The 24,818-nt window shown below is 41.1% G+C and overlaps 1 protein-coding gene across 3 annotated transcripts in view; it reads left to right on the forward strand.

The window, feature by feature from the left end:
* Positions 1-24,602, forward strand: part of Elf1 (E74 like ETS transcription factor 1) — a 101,664-nt gene extending 77,062 nt beyond the window's left edge. For 2 of the 3 annotated variants that reach the window (XM_051160879.1, XM_051160878.1), the window contains exons 3-9: positions 1,848-2,031; positions 7,835-7,942; positions 10,303-10,467; positions 12,958-13,041; positions 13,971-14,163; positions 16,420-16,869; positions 23,344-24,602. In XM_051160879.1, coding sequence (XP_051016836.1) covers positions 1,848-2,031; positions 7,835-7,942; positions 10,303-10,467; positions 12,958-13,041; positions 13,971-14,163; positions 16,420-16,869; positions 23,344-23,938 — 1,779 coding nt within the window. In that variant the 3' untranslated portion in view covers positions 23,939-24,602. The remainder of the gene's footprint in view (positions 1-1,847; positions 2,032-7,834; positions 7,943-10,302; positions 10,468-12,957; positions 13,042-13,970; positions 14,164-16,419; positions 16,870-23,343) is intronic. The other variant, XM_051160880.1, reaches the window with a different exon arrangement.
* Positions 24,603-24,818: the final 216 nt, after the last annotated feature.

The raw sequence follows: 24,818 nt of genomic DNA on the forward strand, positions 1-24,818 counted from the left end.
CCATCGAGAACCTGAGACAGAGGAGTGCCATGAGTTCAAGGCTGCTCTGTACCACACAGTGAGTTCCAGGCTAGCACAAGCTACATCAAATAGCGAAGCAAAGCAAACAGAAAAGAACAGCTCAATTGATTCTTAGTACTTGTTGGAAACTTTTGGGGGCTGTTTTCTCAATGGTAGGATGAAGTAGCTAGATGACATTAAATTTTCAGTTCCGAAATTCCATAATCTTTGGTTTTGGTGTTATTTCTAAAACAGGGTCTTATTATGTAGCTTTGGCTGGGCTGGGGCTCAGTATGTAGATCAGGCTGGCCCCAAACACACAGAACTCTAACAACTGCTCCTCCTGGAGTGCTGGGATTAAAGGTGCCTCCATACCTGGCCTAAAATCTGTAATTTTTTTTTTTTTTTTGTTTTTTCGAGACAGGGTTTCTCTGTGTAGCCTTGACTATCCTGGACTCGCTTTGTAGACCAGGCTGGCCTCGAACTCACTGCAATCCGCCTGCCTCTGCCTCCCAAGTGCTGAGATTAAAGGCATGCACCACCACTGCCTGGCTAAAATCTGTAATTTTTATAAACAGACATTAGTAGGAAAAATTCATAACCTTAATACAGTCATATTTCAAGAGGGCAATAATAGAAAGTGAAAGTTAATTGTTTTCATGTGAGTCAAAGGTTATTAAAATCGAGACTTCTATGCCAAGTAACAGTGTAGTAGTTAATAAACTGATATTTTATTCTGTGAAAGAAATTTTAGTAAGAGATTATTTAATTATACATTGTGTTATATCTTACTTCCTGGTTCATGCTTTGACATAATTTTAAAACATATTTAATTTTTAAAAATGTAATATCATTTTAAAATGTACTTTTAAATCTGGGCATGGTGGCACCTGTAATCCCAGCATTTGGGGAGGCAAAGGCAGGTGGATCTTTGTGAGTTTGAGGCCAGCCTGGTGTACAAAGCAAGTCCAGAACAGCCAAGGCTACATACACCAAAAAAAACCTTGTCTCAGGAAACCAAAACCAAAAAATATCCTCCAAACCTTGGCGATTAAGATGAAGAAACAGGGGCTGAAGAGATGGCTTAGTGGTTAAGAGCACTGATTGTTCTTCAAGAGGACCCAGGTTCAAATCCCAGCACCCACATGGCAGCTCACAACTGTCTGTAACTCCAAGAGCTGATACCCTCACACAGACACACATGCAGTCAGAACACCAATTCATATTTAAAAAAGAAAAGATGGGAAAGCATAGTGACACAGCTATAATCACAGCACTTCAGAGGTGGAGGCCAACGCACCAAGAGTTCGTGATCATCTTCTGGTAAATAACAAGCAGGCTGGCCTGCCATGCACAAGACCCTCTCTCCTAAAAAATGACACAAGATAAATCGTTCAAATTTAGATGTTAATAGGTTCATAGTTTTTACAGCTTAAAATGATTGTTAAAATAAGTAGTGGAGCCAGGTATGATGGCATATACATACTTGTAATCCACAGTTTAGGAGAGGGAGTTTAAGATGAGCCTGGGCTACAAAGAAAGATTCTGTCTCAAAGAGACAAAACAGATACAGACACAGACACAGACATAGGCACAGGCACAGGCACAGAAACACACACACACACAATGATAAAGGGACTAAATTGCCATAAGCTGTACAGTAGGGTTTGGTGTAGATCAGTGGTTGAATTCTTGCCTAGCTTGCATTGGATGTAGTCCGCACTTAAGAAAATATGAACAAATAAAGATGACTGTCAAGGGTTATTTGGAAAAGTAACTGAAAGGTCTTTGGATTATATCCAACAAAAGCAAAGCTTTTCTCTTTGCCTCCCCTCCCACCCTTGCAGCTTGATGATCCTGCTATATTTCCTGCTGTCATTGTGGAGCATGTTCCTGGTGCTGATATTCTCAATAGCTATGCCGGCCTAGCCTGTGTGGAGGAGCCTAATGACATGATTACTGAAAGCTCATTGGATGTTGCTGAAGAAGAAATCATAGACGATGACGATGATGACAACATTACCCTTACAGGTGTGTGGGTTTCTGTTACAGGTGGTCAGGGGCTGGGTCATATGTGTCTAGGTTTTTGGTCCTTTAGCCAAAGATTTGAAAATAAGGGCTCACACATTGCTCTATTCATAGCAGAGCAATAATTGAGATTATAGTGGGGTACCCCATCAAGATTGACAGTGAACCATGGCAAGAGATTATTCAAGGGCCCCAGGACAAAACTTTGGATCTTTCAAAATGGTGTTTAAAGGAAGGAGGGGCTAGCTACTGAAGGGTATAGTTTGTATAGTTCTTTATTTTAGTTGATAGATAGGTTATATAATTGTTGTTTCTATTATGAATTCCCCATCCCATGATACATATGATTTTAATTATATGTGTGTCCAATTATGCATAGCCAGAAGATGATAAATAGAGTGAGCACTCTAAACAGTTACTGGCGGGCACAGTTTTGCCTTATTGTGCATGCACCTGGAACAAGTTCACGATGGCTGGGCCTTGTTACATCTGTGTATGTTGGGAACGCACTTGACTGTTATGGAGTGAAACTTACATTATCATTCAGAGATGTACAGCATGATGGAGGTGAGGGTCAAGGAGTTCTGGGGTTCTTAGGTGTTAGGATTTAAAAATAAATAGAGGGAGACACAATGGAGCGGATATGGAGAGATTTACTTGAGGGAAGGGAAAGGGAGAGAAGTTAAGGCCTGAGGGGATCATGAGGGTAGAAAGACAATGAGAGAGAGAGAGAGAGAGAGAGAGAGAGAGGGAGAGAGAGAGACAGAGAGAGAGACAGAGAGGGAAGAGAAGAGAAGAGGGCACCCTGAGAAAGTGCGAGAGAGAGGTGAGAAATGGGTGGTGAGTTTGTCCTTTTATAGTTTGGCACATGCCTGGTGGTGAGCAGGCAGTGATGTCAGAGGTTGCTAAGAAACCTAGAGGCAGATAAGATCAGCAGACTAGCTAACACTAGGTGTATTGTTTGGAAAGGGGTGGGAGTGCACAGTATGTGCAGTAAGGAGATTGGGCTGATAAGTACATTATTACCATGGAGAGATGTGCTCGACCCCAAACCAAATGAAAGTCCTAGCGCTAGAAATTATCTCCTCTGCTTGCCTGTCTCATTTCACCTCTGACCCAGATGCAGTACAGTTTTGAGTGCTGTATACCCAAAGTTTTTGATACATAGAGTGGTCTTAACTTGTTGTTGGTCAGCTTTTATTACCTGTAGAAGCTAGAGCCTATGGGACAAAGTAGACAGCACACTCTGCCGTTTTACCCGCTTCATACTGATTCTCGATCCCCTTTTCTTTTCCCCTAACTGTGTTGAAATGAATATGGGAAAGACTTGAATCAAGCCTTCAGAAGTGCTTGTATATACCTGCTACATATGTGAGAACGAAGTGAAAGCTATTTATAGAGATAGGATGTTCTTCTCTTACTAGTGGCATTGGAAGTAGTACAGCATGGCCTAATGTGTGATGAGAGCCCTGGGATTTACAGAGGACTTCTGTTTAGGATCAGAATAGCACAACACGAAAACTTGAGGAACAGACTGTAAAAGTGAGAGGTACTAATACTTTAATCAGTTTTAGAAACTGGTATGTGCTTTAGCTTTGTATGCTTTTTAAGGTTTATTTTTATTTTATATATATGAGGGTTTTGCCTGCTCGGAACTGGAGTTACAACTGGCTGTGAGCCGTGATCTGTGAGCCACCATGTGGGTGCTGGGAGCAGAACCTGGGCTCTTCAGGAGCAGCTCTTAAGCACGGAGCCGTCTCTCCAGCCCCAGTTCTCTATGCCTTAGTTTCCTGTATTTTGGCTGGAAGTGTTGAGGCTATTTGAGGAAATTCTTTGGACACAAGGATTTGCATTTTGATTCTTAAAAGAAATTGTTCTGGAAATAGATGTAATAGGTAGAGCAGTGGGTTTTTGTTGTTGTTTTGTTTGTGTTTTGGTGGGTTTTTGTTGTTGTTTTGTTGTGTTTTGGTGGCGTTCTGACGGCCTTGTTTTCAGCTCTACTTTAACATCAGGCACAGTACCTGACACCTAGTATACATTCAATAAAAACTTCTTGCAGCCGGGCAGGGTGGCACACGCCTTTAATCTCAGCACTCGGGAGACAGAGGCAGGCGGATTTACAATGGTCTATAATTCTAGTTTCAGGGCATCCAGTGCCCTCTTTCGACTTACCCCCACCAAGGGCACCAGACATGCATATGGTTCACATACATATATACATACATAGATACAGGTAAAGCACTCATAATAAATATTTTTAAAAGTAGCAAAGTAGATTCCAATGTTTAATATAGAAAAACCAAAATATTACACACACGCGCGCACACACACACACGATATATATATATATATTTTTTTCTTTATATATGTGTGTGGAAAGGAGAAGAAAGAACATTGACGGTTTCATCAAATATTGGAAACGTTTTTCATTCCCTCCCCCAATTATAGCCAAAATAAAAAGGCAAATGACTAATGTGTAGAAAGAGCTTTTTAAAAAGTTATCTACTGTTAATGGACGTAGAATCTGATTAGTCATGTTAATGAGTAAAAAAATAAATGTTTAATATGTATGAGCAAGAGTTTTGTTTAGTAAGCAAATACATATGGTGTGCCTGATACATGGTGGCACAAGCTTATAAATTTACAACCCCAGCACTTGGGAAGTAGAGGCAGGAGAGTGAAGATGGACTTCATGATATCTCATCTCAGAAAGAAGAGAACCAAATACAGTGTGAAATGAAAATATTGTTTTACCTGACATGCTGAAAAGATGATGAAAAATAATCAAAAGGCCGAACTTTATGACATGGAACCCTTAGGGCCAAAGGATTCACTGATTTTTAGATTCATTTTTTCTTCTTTGTTATAACAGATCAGTGAATACATTTTTGGTGGTTAAACTTCTCCTTTACCAGTAAGGAAGTTGGATTGGCCAAGTTCTAGTTTCTGTTTAATGCTGGCTGTGATCGATACAATCTGCCATCATGTGTCTGTTGTGCCTTGATTTGACCTGACGTGTACTCCGTCAGTATATCATAGTGTATTGCAATGCAACTTCCTGCCTTAGAGTTGAGCTCCATTCAGTGTTAGGTAGAAACCAATGTCTTCTGGAAGGGTGCTTATCCTGGGTTTAGTCATCATTAAGAACATTGATCTCCAAAGAAGAACTTGAAACTAGGAAAGCAGGCCAAGAATCTTTAGAAAAAGGAGCCGTTTCCTTGAGAGGATTATTCCTTTGCCTTTAGACCTGAAAACAGCAAATGACAAGGTACAACAGGTACCTTCCTAGAAAACAGAAAAGTCTCGGCCTGGTGTCAGAAAGCAAGCCAGATCTTAGAAGCCAGATTGTTTGTAGTTTATGTCTTCTTCCTCCTTGTCTGTTCTCACCACTAAAGCCCTTAGCTCCCCGTGCTTATCCAAGCCATGGGTGAGCAGGGGAAGCACTTCCAGCTCCCTTCATTCCAGAGTGGGCAAGGCAGGACAGAAGAAGCTGCGAGGTGTGGGGAAAGCAGACATGGACACGGGCAGAGCAGCCGCCTTGTTGCCTGGGCCCCTCTAACACAGCACCTGCCACTGAGGAGCTGACAGAAGGAAGCATTTCCTTGTTGGCTGAGGCACTGGCCTGCTGGGTCTCTTTCTCCCATGCTCACTGATGACCGACTGGCTTCTCCCCTGTCTTCATAGAGTCTTACTGACTACTGTCCAAGTCCAGACTTCCTAGCGGGTTGACAGAATAATGGTTTAGTCTACCATGATGATCTCATTTTAACTAGCGCCTCTAAAGACGCTGTCTACACACCTTCTGCAGTTGCCGTTGTTTGTTTTGGTCATGGTTATGGTTGTTCCTGGTGCTGGGGATAGAATCCAGGGCCTTGTGTATGTGAGGCAAGTGCTCTGCCTCTGTGTTCCATCACCGCCTGAAAGGGTTTTTGAGGGATGCAAATGGCATTATGTAATTATGTAATGTCAATTTTTTTAATACCAGGTGGTATCATTGTGTTAAGTTCCTTATCTTTTTAAAATGCAAGCTAAAATACTTAGAGATAAAATATGGAGGAGCAGGCTCAGATTTGTAATTCCAAGACATGGAAGTCAGAGACAGAGGATCTGCTATTTTAGACCAACCTCATCATGAGTTTTCCCATATGGGAAAAAATAGGGCTGGTGAAAAGGGCTCAGTGAGTAAAGGCATTTGCTGCCAAATGCCTGGTGATCTGAGTTTGATCCCAGGGACCCATATGGTGGCCAGAAAAAACCAACTCCTTAAACTTGCCCTTTGACCTCCACACACATGTGTTTGTATCATGCATACAGATTACAAACTAGCAAACAAAACAGCAACCAAACATGAGTAAAAATGGAGACTTGGATTCCTTTATAGTGATCCTTTGTAGGAACTAAGGACTTGGGGTGGTGGGAGGGCATGGGTGAAAGATTAACCACGCATTGGTTGTGTCTGAAGCCATGAATGAACACAGAGGGCTTTGTTAATTATGTCTTATAACTTTAATTTTGTTCAATGTTTCTAATAATATGAAGATTAATTACTTTATGGTGGTGAATACCTGTGATCTCACAAGTCAGGAGGGAGGAGCAGGAGGTTCACTGTAGTTCTAAAGGCAGCCTGGTCTCACATAATATGTTTTGGGCCAGCTAGGGCTATATAACGTAGACAGTCACTAAAAGCCAAAGAAGAGCTGGTGAGATGGCTCGACTGGGAAAGCATAATGGCCTGTGTTCAGTCCACAGAACCTATGGTGAGGGGGGAGGAAAGAAATAACTCCACAAAACGTCTGTGTCCTGGTCCATACACATATCACACATACATTCCCCCAAAACAAAACAAAATGAAAAGGCAATTGGTTGGTGGCTGACACCTGTATTCCAGGCCTTGGGAGGGTGAGGCAGGAGTATTTCTGCAAGTGTGAGGCTATCCCAAGCTATAGTGTATGACTTAGTTTGCCTCTTTATTGCTGTGACAAACACCATGCCCAAAACAGCTTGGGGAGGAAAGGGTTTATTTGGCTTATACTTCCACATCATAGTCCATTATTCAGGGACGTCAGGGCAGGAACTCAAGGCAGAACCCAGAGGCAGGAACTAAAGCAGAGGCCATGGAGGAGTGCTGCTTACTGGCTTGCTCTCCACGCTTTGCTCCGCCTGCCTTTAAAAAGAAAATTATTCTTTATGTGCATGGCCCCCTGGAGCTTGAGTTAAGGGTGAGCTGCCGTACAGGTGTTGGGAAACAAACCCCAGTCATTTTCAGGAGCAGCAAATGCCCTTAACCACTGAACCATCTCTTCATACCCCAACCTGCACCTGCTTTCTTATACAACCCAGGACTACTCATGGGCGCTACCACTTACAGTGGGCCGGGCACTCCTGAATCAATCCAGGCTAAACTGATGTGAACATTTTTTCAATTGAGGTTCCTTCTTCCCAGATGACTGGAGGTTTCTTTTGTCAAGTTGACAAAACCCAAAATCCGTACATGAATGCATACACACACACACACACACACACACACACACACACACACACACACACACACACACACATAATAATGGTAACAACAGCAACACAACAGTAATCATAATAAATAAACAAAAGATCTGGCTGGCGTAGTGTGAGACCTTATAGATTGCCAGCACCTCAAATTCGGCATCATGGCATATGTTCTGTATCTTATAGCCTATATACAATCAAGCTACAAGCTCGACATGAACTGGTATATCCTGCTTCAGGAGATGAGCACTGTGACAGAATTTCAGAGTAGCTAATACTATTTTTTTTTTCTTTATTGTAGTTGAGGCTTCTTGTCAAAATGGAGAGGAAACAATGGAGACCATTGAGGCTGCTGAGGCACTCCTCGATATGGACTCTCCCGGCCCTATACTGGATGAAAAGCGAATAAGTGAGTGCTGAAGATTGCTTATGTCTGTATAGATTGCTAAGTTATTCTTGCTGTCTCCGTTAGCGAGTAAATGCCAAGGGAACAGGAGAGGCTGTTTTTTTTTTTTTTTCTTTCTTTTCTTTTTTTCTTTTTCTTTCGTGGGTTCCAAGCACATTGTAAGAAACAAATTCTAATTGTGGTACCTTTGTTAAAAGTTCTGCTTAAGAGCTGGGCATGGTGGTGCACGCCTTTAATGCCAGCACTCAGGAGGCAGAGGCAGGTGGACCGCAGTGAGTTCGAGGCCAGTCTGGTCTACAAAGCAAGTCCAGGACAGTCAAGGCTAACACAGAGAGACCCTGACTCGAAAAACCAAAAACCAAAACAAAACAAAACAAAAGTTCTGCTTAAACCAGGTGGTGGTGTTGTACACCCTCAATCCCAGCACTCGGAATGCAGAGGCAGGTGGAATTTGAAGCCAGCCTGGTCTACAAAGCGAGTCTAAGATAGCCAAGGCTACACAGGGGGGGAGAAAGAAAGAGAGAGAGAGAGAGAGAAAGGAAAGAATTATGCTTAAATGATTTTAAATTTGATGAACTTTTTAGAATAAAAAGTAATTTGTCCTTTGTGAAATAGCAGATAATGCAAAAATATCTTTTTCCCCAACATGATATTTTTATTAATTATTTGGGAATTTCATACAGTGCACCTCATCACACTTATAAACTCCTGTCTCTTCACCTGTTTTTTTGGTTGTTGTTTTGTTTTGTTTGTTTGTTTTCTGTTTTTCGAGAGACAGAGTTTCTTTGTGTAATAGCCCTGGCTGTCCTGGACTTGCTTTGTAGACCAGGCTAGTCTAAAGAGATCCTCCTGCCTCTGCCTCCTGAGGGCTAAGGTTATTTAATTTTTTAAAAATGTATTTATTTATTGTATATGAGTGCTTTATCTGCAAAAGAAGGTATCAGATCACATTATAGATGGTTGTGAGCCACCATGCAGTTGCTGGGAATTGAACTTAGGACCTTTATGAAGAGCAGGTGGCGCTCTTAACCACTGAGCCATCTCTCCAGCCCCAGATTACTTAATATTTAAGAACTTTATGTGCATCAGTGTTTTGTCTGCAAGTATACATGTGCACTGCATGTGTGCAGTGCCAATGGAGGCCAGAGAGGGTGTTTTCTGTCCTGGAACTGGAGCTACAGAGGGTTGTGAGTCATGATGTGGGTGCTAGAAGCTGAACCCTGGTCTTCTGAGAGAGCACCAAGTGCTCTTAACTGCTGAGCCATCTTTCCAGCCTCTCATTGGTTTTGAACTCAGACTAGTATAATATAGCCATCTTAAAAAAAACATTTATTATTCATTTATTATTATGTACACAATGCTCTGTCTGCACATAACCCAGCAGGTCAGAAGAGGGCATCAGATCACATTATAGATGGTTGTGAGCCACCATGTGGTTGCTGGGAATTGAACTCAGGACCTCTGGAGGAGCAATCAGTGCTCTTAACCTCTAAGCCATCTCTCCAATGCTACTACAGTCATCTTTACAGATAACTATTGAATCGGCAAAAGCCTATTGACAAAATTCCTAACCATTTGTTGTATAAAATTCATTGCCAGATAATTAGCCTACTTTTAAACCTATCTCTCCTTTGAGCCTATCTGACAAGAGGGAAGTGAAACTTGAAACCATGGTTACGAAGTCACTTGAAGGCATTTGCTGATTGTTTTTGTGATGTTCACAGCAGTATGTTCAGCAATGGCATAATATAAAAAGAATAGCTATTGCGTCTTCCTTCAATCTTACACTTTAATTTTGAAGTCATTCATGTGTGTAAACAAGCATGAGCGGCAGAGGTAAAGGCCATAGAAGGCATGGGCACTCAGCTTTATGGAGGGAGTGTTGTAACCAGATGACAATCACACAGCACTAGACAGAGGAGACAAAAAGGAGTATTCAACGTGGAAGAGATCCAGAGCACTAATTTGTAAAAAAATTTTTTTAAGAGAAAGATGTTTTTGTGTGTATGGCTAAAGTGCTAAGCTTCATGGTGAGCGGGGAATGAGACTGAAAGATTTGCTTTAGATTGTAGAAGCTTTGAGAGGCATGCTGTGGAGTTGTTTGTTTGTTTTCCTCAGTAAAGTATAGGGAGGTTATTTTTGCTATGATGTTCCCTTCTTGTTATTGGAGAACAGCGCATTTGTATAGAAATTTAGTGCAGTGAGATGAGAGTTGAGTTCAGAAAGCAGACATGGTGAGAGATGATAGGCTGGTGGGAAGCCAAGTCTGGGCTGAGGAAAAGACAAAGGAGAGAGGTTATAGAAACAATACATGATTTTGTTTACAATACACAACTGATTATAACTGATTTCATTTTCCTTAGATAATAATATATTTAGTTCCTCTGAAGATGACATTGCTGCCCCAATCACCCATGTGTCCGTCACGTTAGATGGGATTCCTGAAGTGATGGAAACTCGGCAAGTGCAGGAGACAAGTGCAGACTCCCCAGGAGCCTCATCCCCAGAACAGCCTAAAAGAAAGAAAGGTGAGTGTCGAGCTTGTTAGGATTAAGTCAGTATTGATATAGAATCCATAAATGCTTTTTATTAGAAGGTGCTTCTCTATTAGTTAAGATAGGTAAGAAAAATGAGGACATGAAACAAAGTGAGGTATTTCTCCATATTAGTCATTAAAAATATCTTATGCTACCACACATCTTTACTCCCAGCACTTGGGAGGCAAAGGCAGGTGGATCTCTATGAGTTTGAGGTCAGCCTGGACTATTGAGTGAGTTCCAGGACAGCCAGAGCTCTTACACAGAGAAACCCCTGTCTTGAAAAACCAAATCCATCAGTCTGTCTGTCTGTCTGTCTGTCTGTCTGTCTATCTATCTATCTATCTACTATGTACTTAAAATAATTGATCTAACTGAAAGATTTTTCAGCTCTTTGACTTTTATTTATTTGTGTGTGGGGGGGTGTGCATGTGCCATGGTGCATGTGTGTGGGTCACAGGAGAACAACTTATATAGCGTTTATTCTCTCCTTTCACCATGTGTGACCATGGCTCTAACTCAAATTGCCAAGTTTGGTAGCAAATGAGCCAATTTGCCAAGTCTTAAGTTTTTATCTAATTTTTTTTTTTGTTTTTCAAGACAGGGTTTCTCTGTGTAGCCTTGGCTGTCTTGAACTCACTTTGTAGACTAGGCTGGCCTCGAACTCACAGTGATCCGCCTGCCTCTGCCTCCCAAGTGCTGGGATTAAAGGCGTGCGCCACCATGCCCGGCTCTAAATTCTTTATCCAACACCTCTGTCTTTCTCTTCAGCCCAATAAAACAAACAAACAAACAAAAAGGCCTGAGGGTGAGGGTAGGTCAGCTTTGTTTTGAGGACATAGTTTTGTGGTCTTCTTTTCTTTCATTATTCTTTGTTTTATTATTTTATTTATATCCTAAAGATTTTATCTTTTTTTTTTTTTTTTTTAATTATGTGTGCATGCATGAGTGTGATTGTGGATGCTCACAGAGAGAGGCATCATGTGAGTGCTGGGAGAGACTGTCCTCTGCAAGAGCAGCAAGTGCTCTTAACAACTGAGCCATCTCTCCAGCCTGTTTATCTGCTTAAGAAATGCTGTCAAGAATCCAGGACAGGCTTTGAAGTCCCTGTGTAGCCAAGAATGACCCAGATGCTCCCTTCTTCAAGTGCAGGGCCCACAGGCGTGCATCACAACTCCTCATGCCCTAGGGCATAGTTTGAAAACCTCTAGTCTACCAAAGATTCCATTACAAGGTTCCAATAGGAAAAGACTGCAGAATGTTACAATTCTGCAGGCATTTGAAGAAAAGGGCGTTGGAGTACGTTAAAGGAGAATCTTTGACTTTTCACACATTGAGAGTGCCTTAGGTTTAGTTGTCAACTTGACACAGCCTAAAGCTGGAAAGGGGCAAGACAGGATTCAGGAATTTTTGCATCAGATTTGTCTTCTGGCATATCAGTGGGTTTTGATTGCTAATTTTTGTTGTGGGCAAAGCAGTTAATTATGGGCAGCGCCATCCCTATGCAAGGCGGTCCTGGGCAGTGTGAGAACGCTAAGTAGACATGACTTTGAGCCAGCAAACAGAATTCCTCCACAGTTCCTGCTTAAGTTCCTACCCTGCAGTCTTTTCAAAAGCAAGATCCTGTCTCATAAAAAAGAAACCCACCTCCCCGCCATACCTGATCAGTCTGACTTCGAATTCAGACAGAGCCACCTGCCTTTGCTTCTAGCTTCTTAGTGTAGGGATTCAAGGTGTGTGCCACCACACACAGTTTTATGGCTAATTTTTAAAGCCAAGTTTTGTAGGTATCAAGAATTTTAAAAATTGCTGGGTGTGGTGGCTCACACCTTTAATCTCAGCACTTGGGAGGCAGAGGCAGGTGGATCACTGTAAATTGGATGCCAGCCTGGTCTACAAAGTGAGTCCAGGACAGCCAAGGCTACACAGAGAAACCTTGTATTCAACTCCCCTTCGCCCCCCCCCCAAAAAAAAAAGAATTTAAAAATTAGCTGGGTATGGTGGTGCATGCCTTTAAACCCAGCACTCTGAGAGGCAGAGGCAGGTAGATGGCTGTGAATTCAAGGTCATCCTGGTCTATAAAGCAAGTCCAGGACAGTCAAGGCTACACAGAAAAGCCCTGTCTAAAAAAAAAAAACCAAAAACCAAAAAATTATTCCAAAATTTAAGAGAAAGCACTAATATGGTGATCTCAGAGAAAATCCAGTATTCTGCTTTCTTTACCATTCCCACCCCCATCCCTGTTTGCTAGACACTAAACTCCGGGCTTGTGGATGTTAGACAAGACCTCTGATGTTGAACTATGTCTCTAGTCCTGAGGTGTAATTTCACAGAGAAGTAATTGTTTGTGATCTAACCTACTTCATGTTTAATTTTTACCAAAGTTATTTTTCTTTTAAATAACATTTTGAGAGACCAGTTTGTATGACCAATGTATAAAAGTTTTGAACTTGAAATTATACAGAGCTATTCTGATTTCAGGAAGAAAAACAAAACCACCACGGCCAGATTCCCCAGCCACCACACCAAATATATCTGTGAAAAAGAAAAATAAAGATGGGAAGGGTAAGTACTGATATCCTTTGCCTAACAGGTCTAGTGCCCTTTCCTCCCCTCTCTTCTTCCGTGTGTGTGTGTGTGTGTGTGTGTGTGTGTGTGTGTGTGTGTGTGTGTGTAGTGACACACACATGTAACAAATGACTACCTTGGGTGTGTTAAACCTTATAGTCTTGAACTGCCTTGAGCTGCTGAGCTTTTCCCACCTCCCAAGTGCTGAATTAAGATGCAGCAGCACCAAACCCAGCTCATCACTTTTCTTGTTGTAGCCAAATAGAACATGCTGTTGCCTGGGCTTATAAAATACTGTTATCCATTTCTGTAAAGAGGCTGGTAACAAAGTAGCCTATCAAATGTATTTTATTTATTTTTATTTTCCTATAAAAATAATCCATTAATGCATTCAGCAAAATTTTGCAACAGTTTAGCTAGTCTGGAGTTTCACTTGTAGAACCTTACTAGGGTGCGTTGAAGTTCTAGTGTTTTTACAACTCTTGCTCCAATTTGAAGGATGTTATCATAATTGGTCTGCTGGTTCTGATATAAATAGAACAACTGTTCAAAGGGTTGTTTAAAAAAATATACTTCTGATGTCTTCTCTATGTGATGGCTTTTAAAGAACAGACAGAAATAGTCCAGTGGCTGTTCATGAATGGCCCTTAGGCCATCATGAATCTGGGTGGTAAGATTGCTGTTCATATGTCATTTATAGGGTTAGTGAGGTCTCTGCTAGACTCTAAGAATTATGGCTATAGTCACAGTACTGAGGGAATATTTATCTTTAGATACCACTTTGAGAGACCATCAGTTAATTGAACATTATGATATTTGTATGTGGATAAAGATGGACCTACTAAGACTTCCGGTCCTGTAGTTTGTCACTTTGTGCTCTTTTAAAGGCAAATATGTTCCATTAAAGTAAATTGATTTTGTTTCAGGAAACACAATCTACCTTTGGGAGTTTTTACTGGCTCTGCTTCAGGACAAAGCTACCTGTCCTAAATACATCAAATGGACACAGCGAGAAAAAGGCATTTTTAAACTGGTTGATTCTAAAGCGGTGTCTAGATTGTGGGGGAAGCACAAAAACAAGCCTGATATGAACTATGAGACCATGGGAAGAGCACTCAGGTATGTGGAGTTTTTGTAATGCTAAGCATATCATTTCCAGGTATTGAAAAACAGGTGACTTTTTAACAATTAAAGACTATGATTGTACGTATGCTGTTTGCTTTTGTCGTGCTGGGGAATGAACCAGGGCTCTGTGCACGCTAGCCAAGCACTCTACCACTGAGCTGTATCCCCAGCCTGTGTTTGTAATTATGGAAGATGACAGTACTTACACAAAACAGCATGCATGTAAAGTTAAATCTTATTCCAATTGGGGGAAGTACTTTTCTTCTGCAAATAGTCATTCAAACAGCAGAATCTAGCCTGAAAGGAATCCAGATTCTGAAACTTTTGAGCAACAGTAAGTGGGTTAAGCAGTTTGGATTTGAGGGCATTTCCAAGTTTGGATGTTCAGCTGGTGGGCTCTGTGTAAATATTTAGAGTACCTCCAAAACCTTGGGGCCCTGTTGGTTACAAGCATTTCAGAAATTAGATACCCAACCTGTGCTTTACTTACAAAGAGATCAGAAAACGTTAAAGTGTGAATCTCAGATGTTATTATTGTAGAATAGTGGATACTTCAATATTGACATTAGATAAAATAACTTAAACCTATTTTTGTTTTGTTTTTCTGTGACTGTATCATTAATTATTCCTGATATGTGTTGCTTGAGAAAGACTTGAAGTAGAAATGATTAGAGGATATATGGCTTGTCAGTCTTTAATTAGAACTCTTCCTCCTCCCCCTCCTCCCCCTCCTCCTCCTCCTTCTCCTCCTTCTTCTCCTTCTTTTTTTTTTTTTTTTTTTTTTGACAGGCTTGCACTATGTAGACCCTGCTGGCCTTGAACTCGCAGAGATCCATCTGTCTCTACCTTGAAATGCTAGGATTAAAGGTGTGCACCACCATGCCCAGCTTACAACTTCTTCATTTGTCTCTTATTACCTTAAAATGTGTAACTGCTTGGGCTGCATCTTTGCTTCTTTTCCTCCTCCTCCTCCTCTTCCTCTTCTTTTTTGTTGGAACTTACTGAGTTTTTAAAAAATATTAACATTATGCATATAAATGTTTTGCTGGCATATGTCTTTGCATTATGTGCATGCCCGATGTCTACAGAGGTCAGAAGGTGGCATTGGATCTCTTGTAATTAGCTACAGACATTATGTGGGTGCTGGGTCCTCTTCAAGAACAAGTGCTCTTAACTTATGAGTCATCTCTCTAGTCCTAAGGAAAGTATTTTTGGTTTTGTTTTGTTTTATATCCCAAATGTATTTATTGAGGTTGGCCCCCTCATCTTGAATAAGGGGCTTTCAGTGTTGTTTCCTCCTGAGGAGCATCCTTCTGTCAGCCTTGCTCTTCCACCTGTAGGCTGACAGTGGGTGATGGAGCAGCCAACACACAAGACGGACCGTGTGTGCATGGCTAAACACCGTGGTGACTTTATAGCATCCTGGGCATTTCTTTGCACCAGGTACTTTTTCTTTCTTGTGTTTCTTATTCTCTTCTGGAGAGGGATGAAAGGGATCCTTGGGAGAGGTATGTTCTTGATTTTATTAAAACCACTGATATTTTAATCACTAAATTTTGTATAATTAAGTTAAATTTAAGCTTTTATGAGTTCATGCTAGTAAGGGAGGGAGGGGGAAATGATATCCTGAGGTTTTTAGTAGATTTGATTATCCCAGCAAATTAGCAGCAGGATACCTACACAGGAAGGAAGAGAAGCAAAGGTCCAGTCATTCTCCACAGTTCTCTAGTCCGAATGCACCTTAGATTGAGTTGCTAATAAGGACTTGTGTGTGGTGTTTCTGGGTGTGTGCATGGTACATGTGGTGGAAGTTAAAGGTCAGTGTTTGGGTATCTTCCTTGATCACTCTTCGTATTGTATTTTGATACCTGGTCTCTCATGGAGCTCAGTGCTTTAGCTAGGCTGCCTGGTCAGTGAACTGGAGAGATCTGCTTGTTTCTCTCCTCAGCATTGGACTACAGATGTGTGCCACTGGGCCAGCCCTTGCATAGGTGCTTGGGATTGGAGCCCATGATCTTATGCAATCAGACACTTTATTAAGTCATCTTTTCAGTCCCTCATAAGGATTTAATCTGTGTATAAAAAATTAAAAAGATATATACATAAATAAAAACCCATGAACAACAAATTTCTTCATTTTTAAAATTCAGCCCTAAAATTTTATGATTAGGAAAAATTGATTTTGTTGAATGTCATCTTAATTTGTATTTGACTTAATAAGATACTGTTGAAATTGTCTGTTTTGGCTAGGTACTATTACCAAAGAGGTATTCTTGCTAAAGTGGAAGGTCAGCGCTTGGTGTATCAGTTTAAAGAAATGCCCAAAGACCTTATATACATAGACGATGAAGACCCAAGCTCCAGCATAGAGTCTTCAGATCAGCCCTTATCATCAACAACCACATCAAGCCGCAGTCAAGCAAACCGATCAAGAGTGTCTTCAAGTCCAGGAATAAAAGGAGGGGCCACCACAGTTCTAAAACCTGGGAATTCTAAAGCTACAAAACCCAAAGATCCCATGGATGTCGGACAACCATCAGAAGTTCTGAGGACAGTGCAGCCCTCACAGTCTCCCTTTCCCACGCAGCTCTTCCGGACTGTTCATGTAGTACAGCCAGTACAAGCCATCCCAGAAGGAGAAGCAGCCATAACCAGCACCATGCAGGAAGAAACAGCAAATCCTTCAGTTCAGAGTATTAGGTGAGGAAACAAAGTGACCAGAGAGCATCACTGGGGGATATTCTGAGTGGAGGGACTGTTCGTTAGTGGGTCAGGATTCAGAAAGTAGAATTCTTGGTCAACAGATTGTCTAAGGAGCAAAATTATATCAGTTCTCCAATTCAATCAGTGGTTCCTTTTTTATTTTTCACTGTGCGTGTGTATGTGTGTTTGTATCTCTGTGTGTATGTATGTGTATCTATGTGTCTCTCTGTGTGTGTGTGTGTGTGTCTGTTTGTGTCTCTGTGTGTATGTGTGTTTGTGTGTGTTTGTATCTCTGTGTGTTATGTATGTGTGTCTATGTGTCTCTGTATGTGTGTGTCTGTGTGTGCCTGTTTGTGTCTCTGTGTGTGTGTCTGTGTGTGTGGGGTTTGTGTACCTGACCTCAGCTGTCTGTGAAGGCCTGAGATACTGGATCCCTTGCAGCTGGAGTTACAGACAGTTGTGAGTTGCACGTGTGGGTGTTGGGAACTGAATTCCTGTCCTAGTCACTGACTCCTCTTTAATACTGAGACATTCAGGATGCAGTGAATATAAGAATGCACATTATCCCTGGGAAACTCTGGGTTACTTAGTGGGAAGCTTAGGACTCTGGTTCTATGCTACAGGTGCTAATGTACCAGATGTTGGGAAGTCTAGTCTGGCTTAATCAAACCAGACTTGAAAAAGTTCTAAGCATTTAACTGACCAAGAAAATCGTGTCTTTAGATTGGTCTTCTGAAAAATTTAGGACTGTTCTCGTCCGATGTTAGAATAAGGCAAGAGATGTAGCATAAAGTTAGATGGTATTTATGGTTCTTGAGGCTTGTCTTAGTTTGGGTTACTATTGCTGTGAAGAAATTCTGTGACCAAAATAAGTTGGGGAGGAAAGGGGTTTGGCTTACACTTCCACATCACAGTCCATCACTGAAGGAAGTCAGGACAGGAACTCAAACAGGGCAGGGTACTGGGGGCAGGAGCTGATGCAGAGGCCATGGAGGGTGCTGCTTACCCACTTCCTCCTCATGACTTGCTCAGCCTGCTTTTTTACAAAAACCAGGACCACCAGCCCAGGGATGGTACCACCACAGTGGGCTGATCCCCAGCCCGCCCCCACACACACTAATTAAGACTATGCTTGGGCAGGGGCATGGTGGCATACATGAAATCCCAAAGAGGCAGAGACAGGTGGATCTCTGTGAGTTTGAGACCACCTGGTCTACAAAGCAAGTCCAGGCTAACCAAGGCTACACAGAGAAACCCTGTCTTGAAAAACAAAAAAATAAAAAACAAAAAAAACAACCACCACCAACAAAAACAAAACAAAACAAAACTGTACAGCTTGATCTCAACTGGGGTCCCTTCTCTCAATGACTCTAGCTTGTGTCAAGTTGACGTAAAACCATCAGCACAGATCTCCTTCCTTTATTCTCCACAGAAAATGAAGCGTAGGTGGGATTTTATTGGCTCTTTAGTTTGGGTTACTTGTCATGATGTAGCACCATGACGTAAAGCACAGGAATTATCATCATCTCAGTTTTTCCTATGAGTCAATTTATAATGTATGCGCTTAGGTTTTAATGTTTCAGTTTGACTTTGTCTTTATGCTAGTCAAGGAATAACAAAGTAAAGCCCTGGCAAAGCATTTTCTGAGGACTGTCCTTGGTAAACGTGGGAGCCCATTTTCCTTACTTATCCATGCACTAGTAGTTTTAAGTCTTTTAAGTTATCCTCTAAAAATACCTAAAGCTGTAGGTTTACCTTAAAAGCAAGGTAACACAGTAGAAGGAATGTCTGCTAAACTTTTGAGTCCTCCAGCCTTGTCAGTTATTAAAAGTACAAATCAATATCAACTATTAGGAATATTTCCTCATTATAAAACAAAACTAGTACTTAACAATACAGGTAGTGTGACAATTAAACGAGTCAATTTTCAACACAAGCTAAATGTCATAGAATGAGCCTCAGAAATTCTGATGAATCATAAATCAACAATATGATACCTTAGTTACAAGCACCTTAGGAGTTTTAGAAAGTAGTTAACTTAAAAAGAAAGAAAGTAGTTAACTTGAAAAAACTGATGCAATGTAATCGGATACAATGGATGATTTAATTATAAAGAAAAAAAATGTTTGGAAATTCCTGTGGCTGCAGAGACCTCACGGTGTCTTATTCTTCAGTATCTACATTTATTTTGGCCTGGTGTCTTGTGTCACCAGCTGGCCTCAGATTTGATATGTAGAGGATGGCTTTGAACTTTTGGCCTTCCTGCTTCTTCCTCCTGAGTGCTGAGATTCTAGGAGTCTGCCACCATGCCCAGTTTTTGTTTGGTTTTGAGACAAAGACTTGATATGTAGCTGAGGCCGGGTGTACAATCCTCTTGCCTCAGTCTCCCATGTGTTGTGATTTCAAGCCTGTACTATTATAATTTCCAATTTTTTTTTTTTTTTAGCAAAAATTGCTCTAGAATTTGTTCACATGAGTCACTATATTTATTTTGCAGATGGTATATATGTTTCCTGAGAGATAGTAAACTTATCATGAAAAAGGCTGTTTTTAAAACAATTGAACCAAAGCATTAGAGACCTAGAGAGAGCTCTAATTAGCAATATGCATATATCAAAGCACACTGTGTTATACTGCAAAGAAGGTAAAGGCATGGGGCAGCACACTTGTGAAGAATTAAGCATATAATCATATTCATGAGGCAGGGAAATGGGTGGGAAGCACAACAATTCGTGTGTGTGTGTGTGTGTGTGTGTGTGTGTGTGTGTGTGTGTGTATGTAAAAGTTAAAAATTAAAATAGTAAGCATCCATCCTCAGCTGGTGTTACTCAGGACTTAAGAAGTGGTGTGTATTGTGTAAAGATTAGACTCTGAAGTCAGACAGTTACTTATCTGTTTACCTTAAGGAAGCTGTCAACCCCTGCAACAAAGCATTTACATGTGAAATGAGGGTCACTGCATTTACAAGGTAGCAAGGTCATGTATAGTTACAAACAAATGACAATGCTATTTATCCATAATTTATGTAAACACTTGGTATGACTTTATTTTTAAAAATGGAATCTACCTGAGTATAGTGGTATTGGTGGGGCTTTATCCAGATCAGGTGTGTCCAGATTCTTTGTGTCTTATTCAAAGAATTGAACACACACACACACACACACACACACACACACACACACACACACACACACACACAAGATAAAGTAGCAAGAAGTTTTGTCTTACTTGAGCTGAGTGCCCCAGAACAGTAGTTAACAGTTTATGGCTTTCTTTTGGGTTCCAGGAAAAGGGGTTACTTTCTAAGGGTTGTATAAGCCTTTCTTTATTATGCATGTCATGATGCACTTTATTTTAATCATGAGTGTCCCTTGTGCATAGACAGAAGATGCTAAATAGGGATTTTTTTTCCCCCTTACAAGTTGACTGGGAAGACACTGTTTGCCTTACTGCAGATGTTCCTAAAATGAGTTCAGACAGATTAGGTAACCAGACTCATGTCCAGATATATTCTGAGACACATTTGAATGGGAACTAACCACAAAACAGGAATCACCAAGGGTTGCTAAGAAAGTACTATTCTGTGACGTGGGGTATATGTGCAGCTTGATGCAGGTAGGGTCCCCAGGCTGCTAAGCTATCTCTGTGCTTGCATGTTCAGTAGTACACAACTAGTCTCATCTCAGGATACTGAGGCAGGAGGATCATAATCTTGTGGCAAGCTTGAGCTATATTATAGTTAAGACCCTATCTGCAAACAAAGAAAAAGAAAATCTAGGGGCCAGTAGAATGGCTCAGCAGGTAAAGGCATTTGCTTCAGTGATCCAAGTTTTTATCTATGGGACCCATATGGTGGAAGAAAACTGCCTGGACTCAAGTTGTCTTCTGACATGGACAAGTGTGCCTTGTGGCATGTGTGCACTCATAGACACACACACATACACACACACACACATACACACATTTTTTTAAATTGGTGGCTAGGTCAGGTATCTACTCAAACTCTGATTTCTCCAAAGATACTTGGTTCAGATGGGAAGTGTAGGGGAGACACAGTATATTTTGGAAAAGCCTGGCACCTAAGGTTTTTTTTAATTCACTCTGTTTGCCTAATACTACCACACCATTAGTATGAGGCATACCTCTCCCACGTATTAAATCTTTATTACTAGCCTTGAGTTTAATCCTAACACTCAGGAGGCAGAGGCAGGCAGAGGTCAGAGGACCACTGATAGAAGTCAGCTCTTTCCCTCCACCACAGGAATTTACCTCAGATGATCATGTTTGGCCACTTTGCCACCCAACTTTCTCAAGGCTCTTAATTACCAGGCTGTACTCCCACACAACCTATCTTCTATGTAAACATTAATATACACGTCACCTTTGCAGTTTAATGATTGCCTCTTTTCCTTTCCTTGTTTTCGAGACAGGGTCTTGCTATGTAGCTCAGACAGACAGGAACTCACAACCCTCCTGTCTCAGCATCCCCATTGCTGGATTACCATCACGTCCTCTTTAAGAGTTCGACTCCAAGCCGGGCGCAGTGGTGCACACCCGCAATCCCAGCACTCAGAGAGGCAGGCAGATCTCTGTGAGTTTGAGGCCAGCCTGGTCTACAAGACAGACAGGAAGATCTCTGTGAGTTTGAGGCCAGCCTGGTCTACAAGAGTCCAGGACAGCCAGGGCTCTGCTAAACAGAGAAACCCTGTCATAAACAAACATTATTACTTAACTCTTGCTCTCTTCTAGCTCTGCCTCTCTAGAAAGCTGTTAAAGATGGGCATGCCTATAATTTCAACATTCAGGAGGGTCATTATAAGTTTGAAAACAGCCTGGTCAGCATAGAAGGTTCTAGGCCAGACAGAGCTACACAGGAAGAACTTGCCTCCAAAATTAAAAAAAGAAAGAAAAAGAGCTGCTACTATTCTCCCTTAGACAGATGGTAACCATGGTGACTTGGGTAGCAGTCTGAACCTGAGCTTTAGCTTCCCATATGGATCGGTCATCCTGTGCCTCCCCACTTCTTTTCAAGTTGCATTTGCTCTTTGTTTTAACTTTTCATATTGACTATTTATCTTCTCATATGTGGCCACTCACATATAACTAGCACTATGTTTTTTGTTTGTTTTTTGAGACATGGTTTCTCTGTGTAGCCTTTACTGTCCTGGACTCACTTTGTAAGACCAGGCTGTCCTCGAACTCACAGAGATCCACTGGCACTTCTGCCTCCCAAGTGCTGAGATTAAAGACGTGCACCACCATTGCCCGGCCTAAAATTTATATTTAATAATTTGCTAGTTGAGATTAATTTAGCACTGAGCCATTTGAAGTGTAACTTTCACAAAATAACTTTATCAAATGTAGAGAGAACAGTTGAACTCAAGATAGAGTTTTCAACTGATTTACAGTAACAATAACCATAACTATAAATAGCTGTGTGCGGCAGTGTATATCTATAACCCTAGCACTGGAGAGGTATAGTCAGGACCTGGCAATAAAGGCTAGCCTAGGCTACGAGGCTTATGTCTCAAACAAATAACAACCCTATAGACATCACAAATGTGAGCTTTACAATTATATTGACTCATCACATCATTTATGAACCATTTTATTTAATAATGAGGTTAGCTCATTATTCCAGTTAGTTTCATAAACTGGATTTTACATTAACATCTTTTATGTTAAATTGTGATTTTTGTGCTGGGTGGGGTGGCACATTTCTATAATTCTGTGTACTGGTGGGTAGGGTCAAGGCTAGTCTGGGTAGCATAGAAAGATCCTGTACTGAAAAAATTACTGTGAGAATTACTTTGGCCTCTAAAATTGTTAAAATATGTGTGTATTTTATTTTATGAAAGTATGGCCTTAATGTTGTTCTCTGTGGGCTTAGACTGTGTGGGAGTTATAGTCATGACATACTTGATGCTGGCCTGGCGCCAGTCATGAGCTACGAAATCCCAGTAGCTCCATTAAGAAATAGATAACCCTTAAAATAGGAATTTTAAAAAAGTTTACCTAGCATTTTTCCTCTTATGTTAAACAATTGCAAACAATTATGGGATGTTTGTTATTTACTAGGAGCCAGTATGGTGATTCCATACTTTTCTTTAGAGCAGCTCATTCATAAGTACCTTATTTAGTGTGCTGATACTTTACTCACTTGTATTAATTGTGGCAATATTTGTAGATTTTCACTTGACGCAGGGTCTTTCTTTGCAGCCTTGGCTGCCCTTGAACTGCTTCTGCCTTCTGAGTGTGGTGATCACAGGTGTGTGCTGCTACCACAGCCAGCCCATATAATGTTGAAAAAGGGGTTTGGCGTGTGTTAGTTTTGCTGTGATAGAAATAGGGGAGGCAGCAATGGGACCGGATGCCTTACTTTTAAGAATAACTTGTGAAGTATTAAAAATTAAAAAGATGTTCCATTTCTAGTTGTCTAATTGTCTCACTTCTGTGTGTTGATCTCAATAGGACGATACAGGCTTCAACCCAGGTTCCGGTAGTCGTTTCTCCCGGCAACCAGCAGCTGCATACAGTCACCCTCCAGACAGTGCCACTCACAACAGTGATAGCCAGCACAGACCCGTCCACAGGTGCTGGGTCACAGAAGTTTATTTTACAAGCCATTCCATCATCGCAGCCCATGACAGTACTGAAGGAGAACGTCATGCTTCAGGCGCAGAGGCCGGGCTCGCCTCCTTCGCTTGTCTTTAGCCCTACCCATGTACAGCAGGTCCTTACCAGGAATGTTCAGTCCATTTGCAACGGAGCTGTCAGTATGGATTCATCTCCGTCCTTCAGTGCTACACCTGTGGTGACCCTGTCTCGAGGTTCACAGCTGGTTGCACACCCACCTGGCACTGTGATCACTTCTGTTATCAAAGCTCAGGAAACAAAAACTCTTAAACAAGAGGTGGAGAGAAAGGTTGAAGATGATTTGAATGAAGACACAGAGAAAACTGAACAGCAACCACAGCCTTATGTGATGGTGGTATCCAGTCCAAACGGGTTTCCCTCTCAGGTGGCCATCAAACAGAATGAACTGCTAGAGCCCAGCTCTTTTTAATTAATGCACCAAAGGAATTATGGGTGGTTATTTTTTTTTAATTGAACTCACCTTTCGGTTATCCGAACATAACATGATTTTTTTTCCCTAAGTCCACAGAAGTTATAAATTTTATAACTGTTAATACAGTTACTTCTGACTTGGCAAGATAAGGAGGAAAACCCAAGCGTTTCTCCTCTCTAAATGTTTCAGATCTCAGTGTGAAGGGGCAGGAAGTTTATACGATGAAGACACTCTTGAGATTTTTTTCCTTTGCTATATCATATGAGTATTTTTAAAGCTTCTTTTCTAACTTGACACTGTATTAGCTTCCTGATTGTTTGTAAATACTACTTAAGTATAAATAAACAGGAAATTTATATAGGAAATATTTTCATTCCACTTGTATAATTTAAGTCTTGACCCTTTTAGATGCAAGAGACTTATTTTATACTATTAAAATTATTGTAATGTCACTTAGCTTGACTTTAGTTTGCTGCACTGTTTCATATACTATGAATTTGTAAAATGACATAAATTGAAATGTAAGGCCAGTGTATTGGTGTACAATTGTAATCCTAGCACTTGGAAGGTGGATGAAGGGCTATCAGGAGTTCAAGGCCAGCCTTAGCTACAAAGTGGGTCTGAAGCCTGGCCTGGGCGACACGAAACCTTTCAAAACAAAACAAAACAAAAAAAACAAAAAAAGTTTAAGTGTGCCTATGATAATGTCTGAACCTGAGTTTCGGAAATGTGATATTATAAAGGCCGCAGCCTGTGAGTGACACCTCCGCTAGCTATGTGTGTAACCCTGGGCAGGCCACTTCACCTGCCAGAGTCTTTGCAATTCTGGTAAAATGAAAGGATGCACTGGACTAGACAAAACGATCTCCAACTTTCC

The sequence above is a fragment of the Acomys russatus genome, chromosome 18 (assembly GCF_903995435.1).
Source record: "Acomys russatus chromosome 18, mAcoRus1.1, whole genome shotgun sequence".
In the NCBI taxonomy this organism is placed as follows: domain Eukaryota; kingdom Metazoa; phylum Chordata; class Mammalia; order Rodentia; family Muridae; genus Acomys; species Acomys russatus.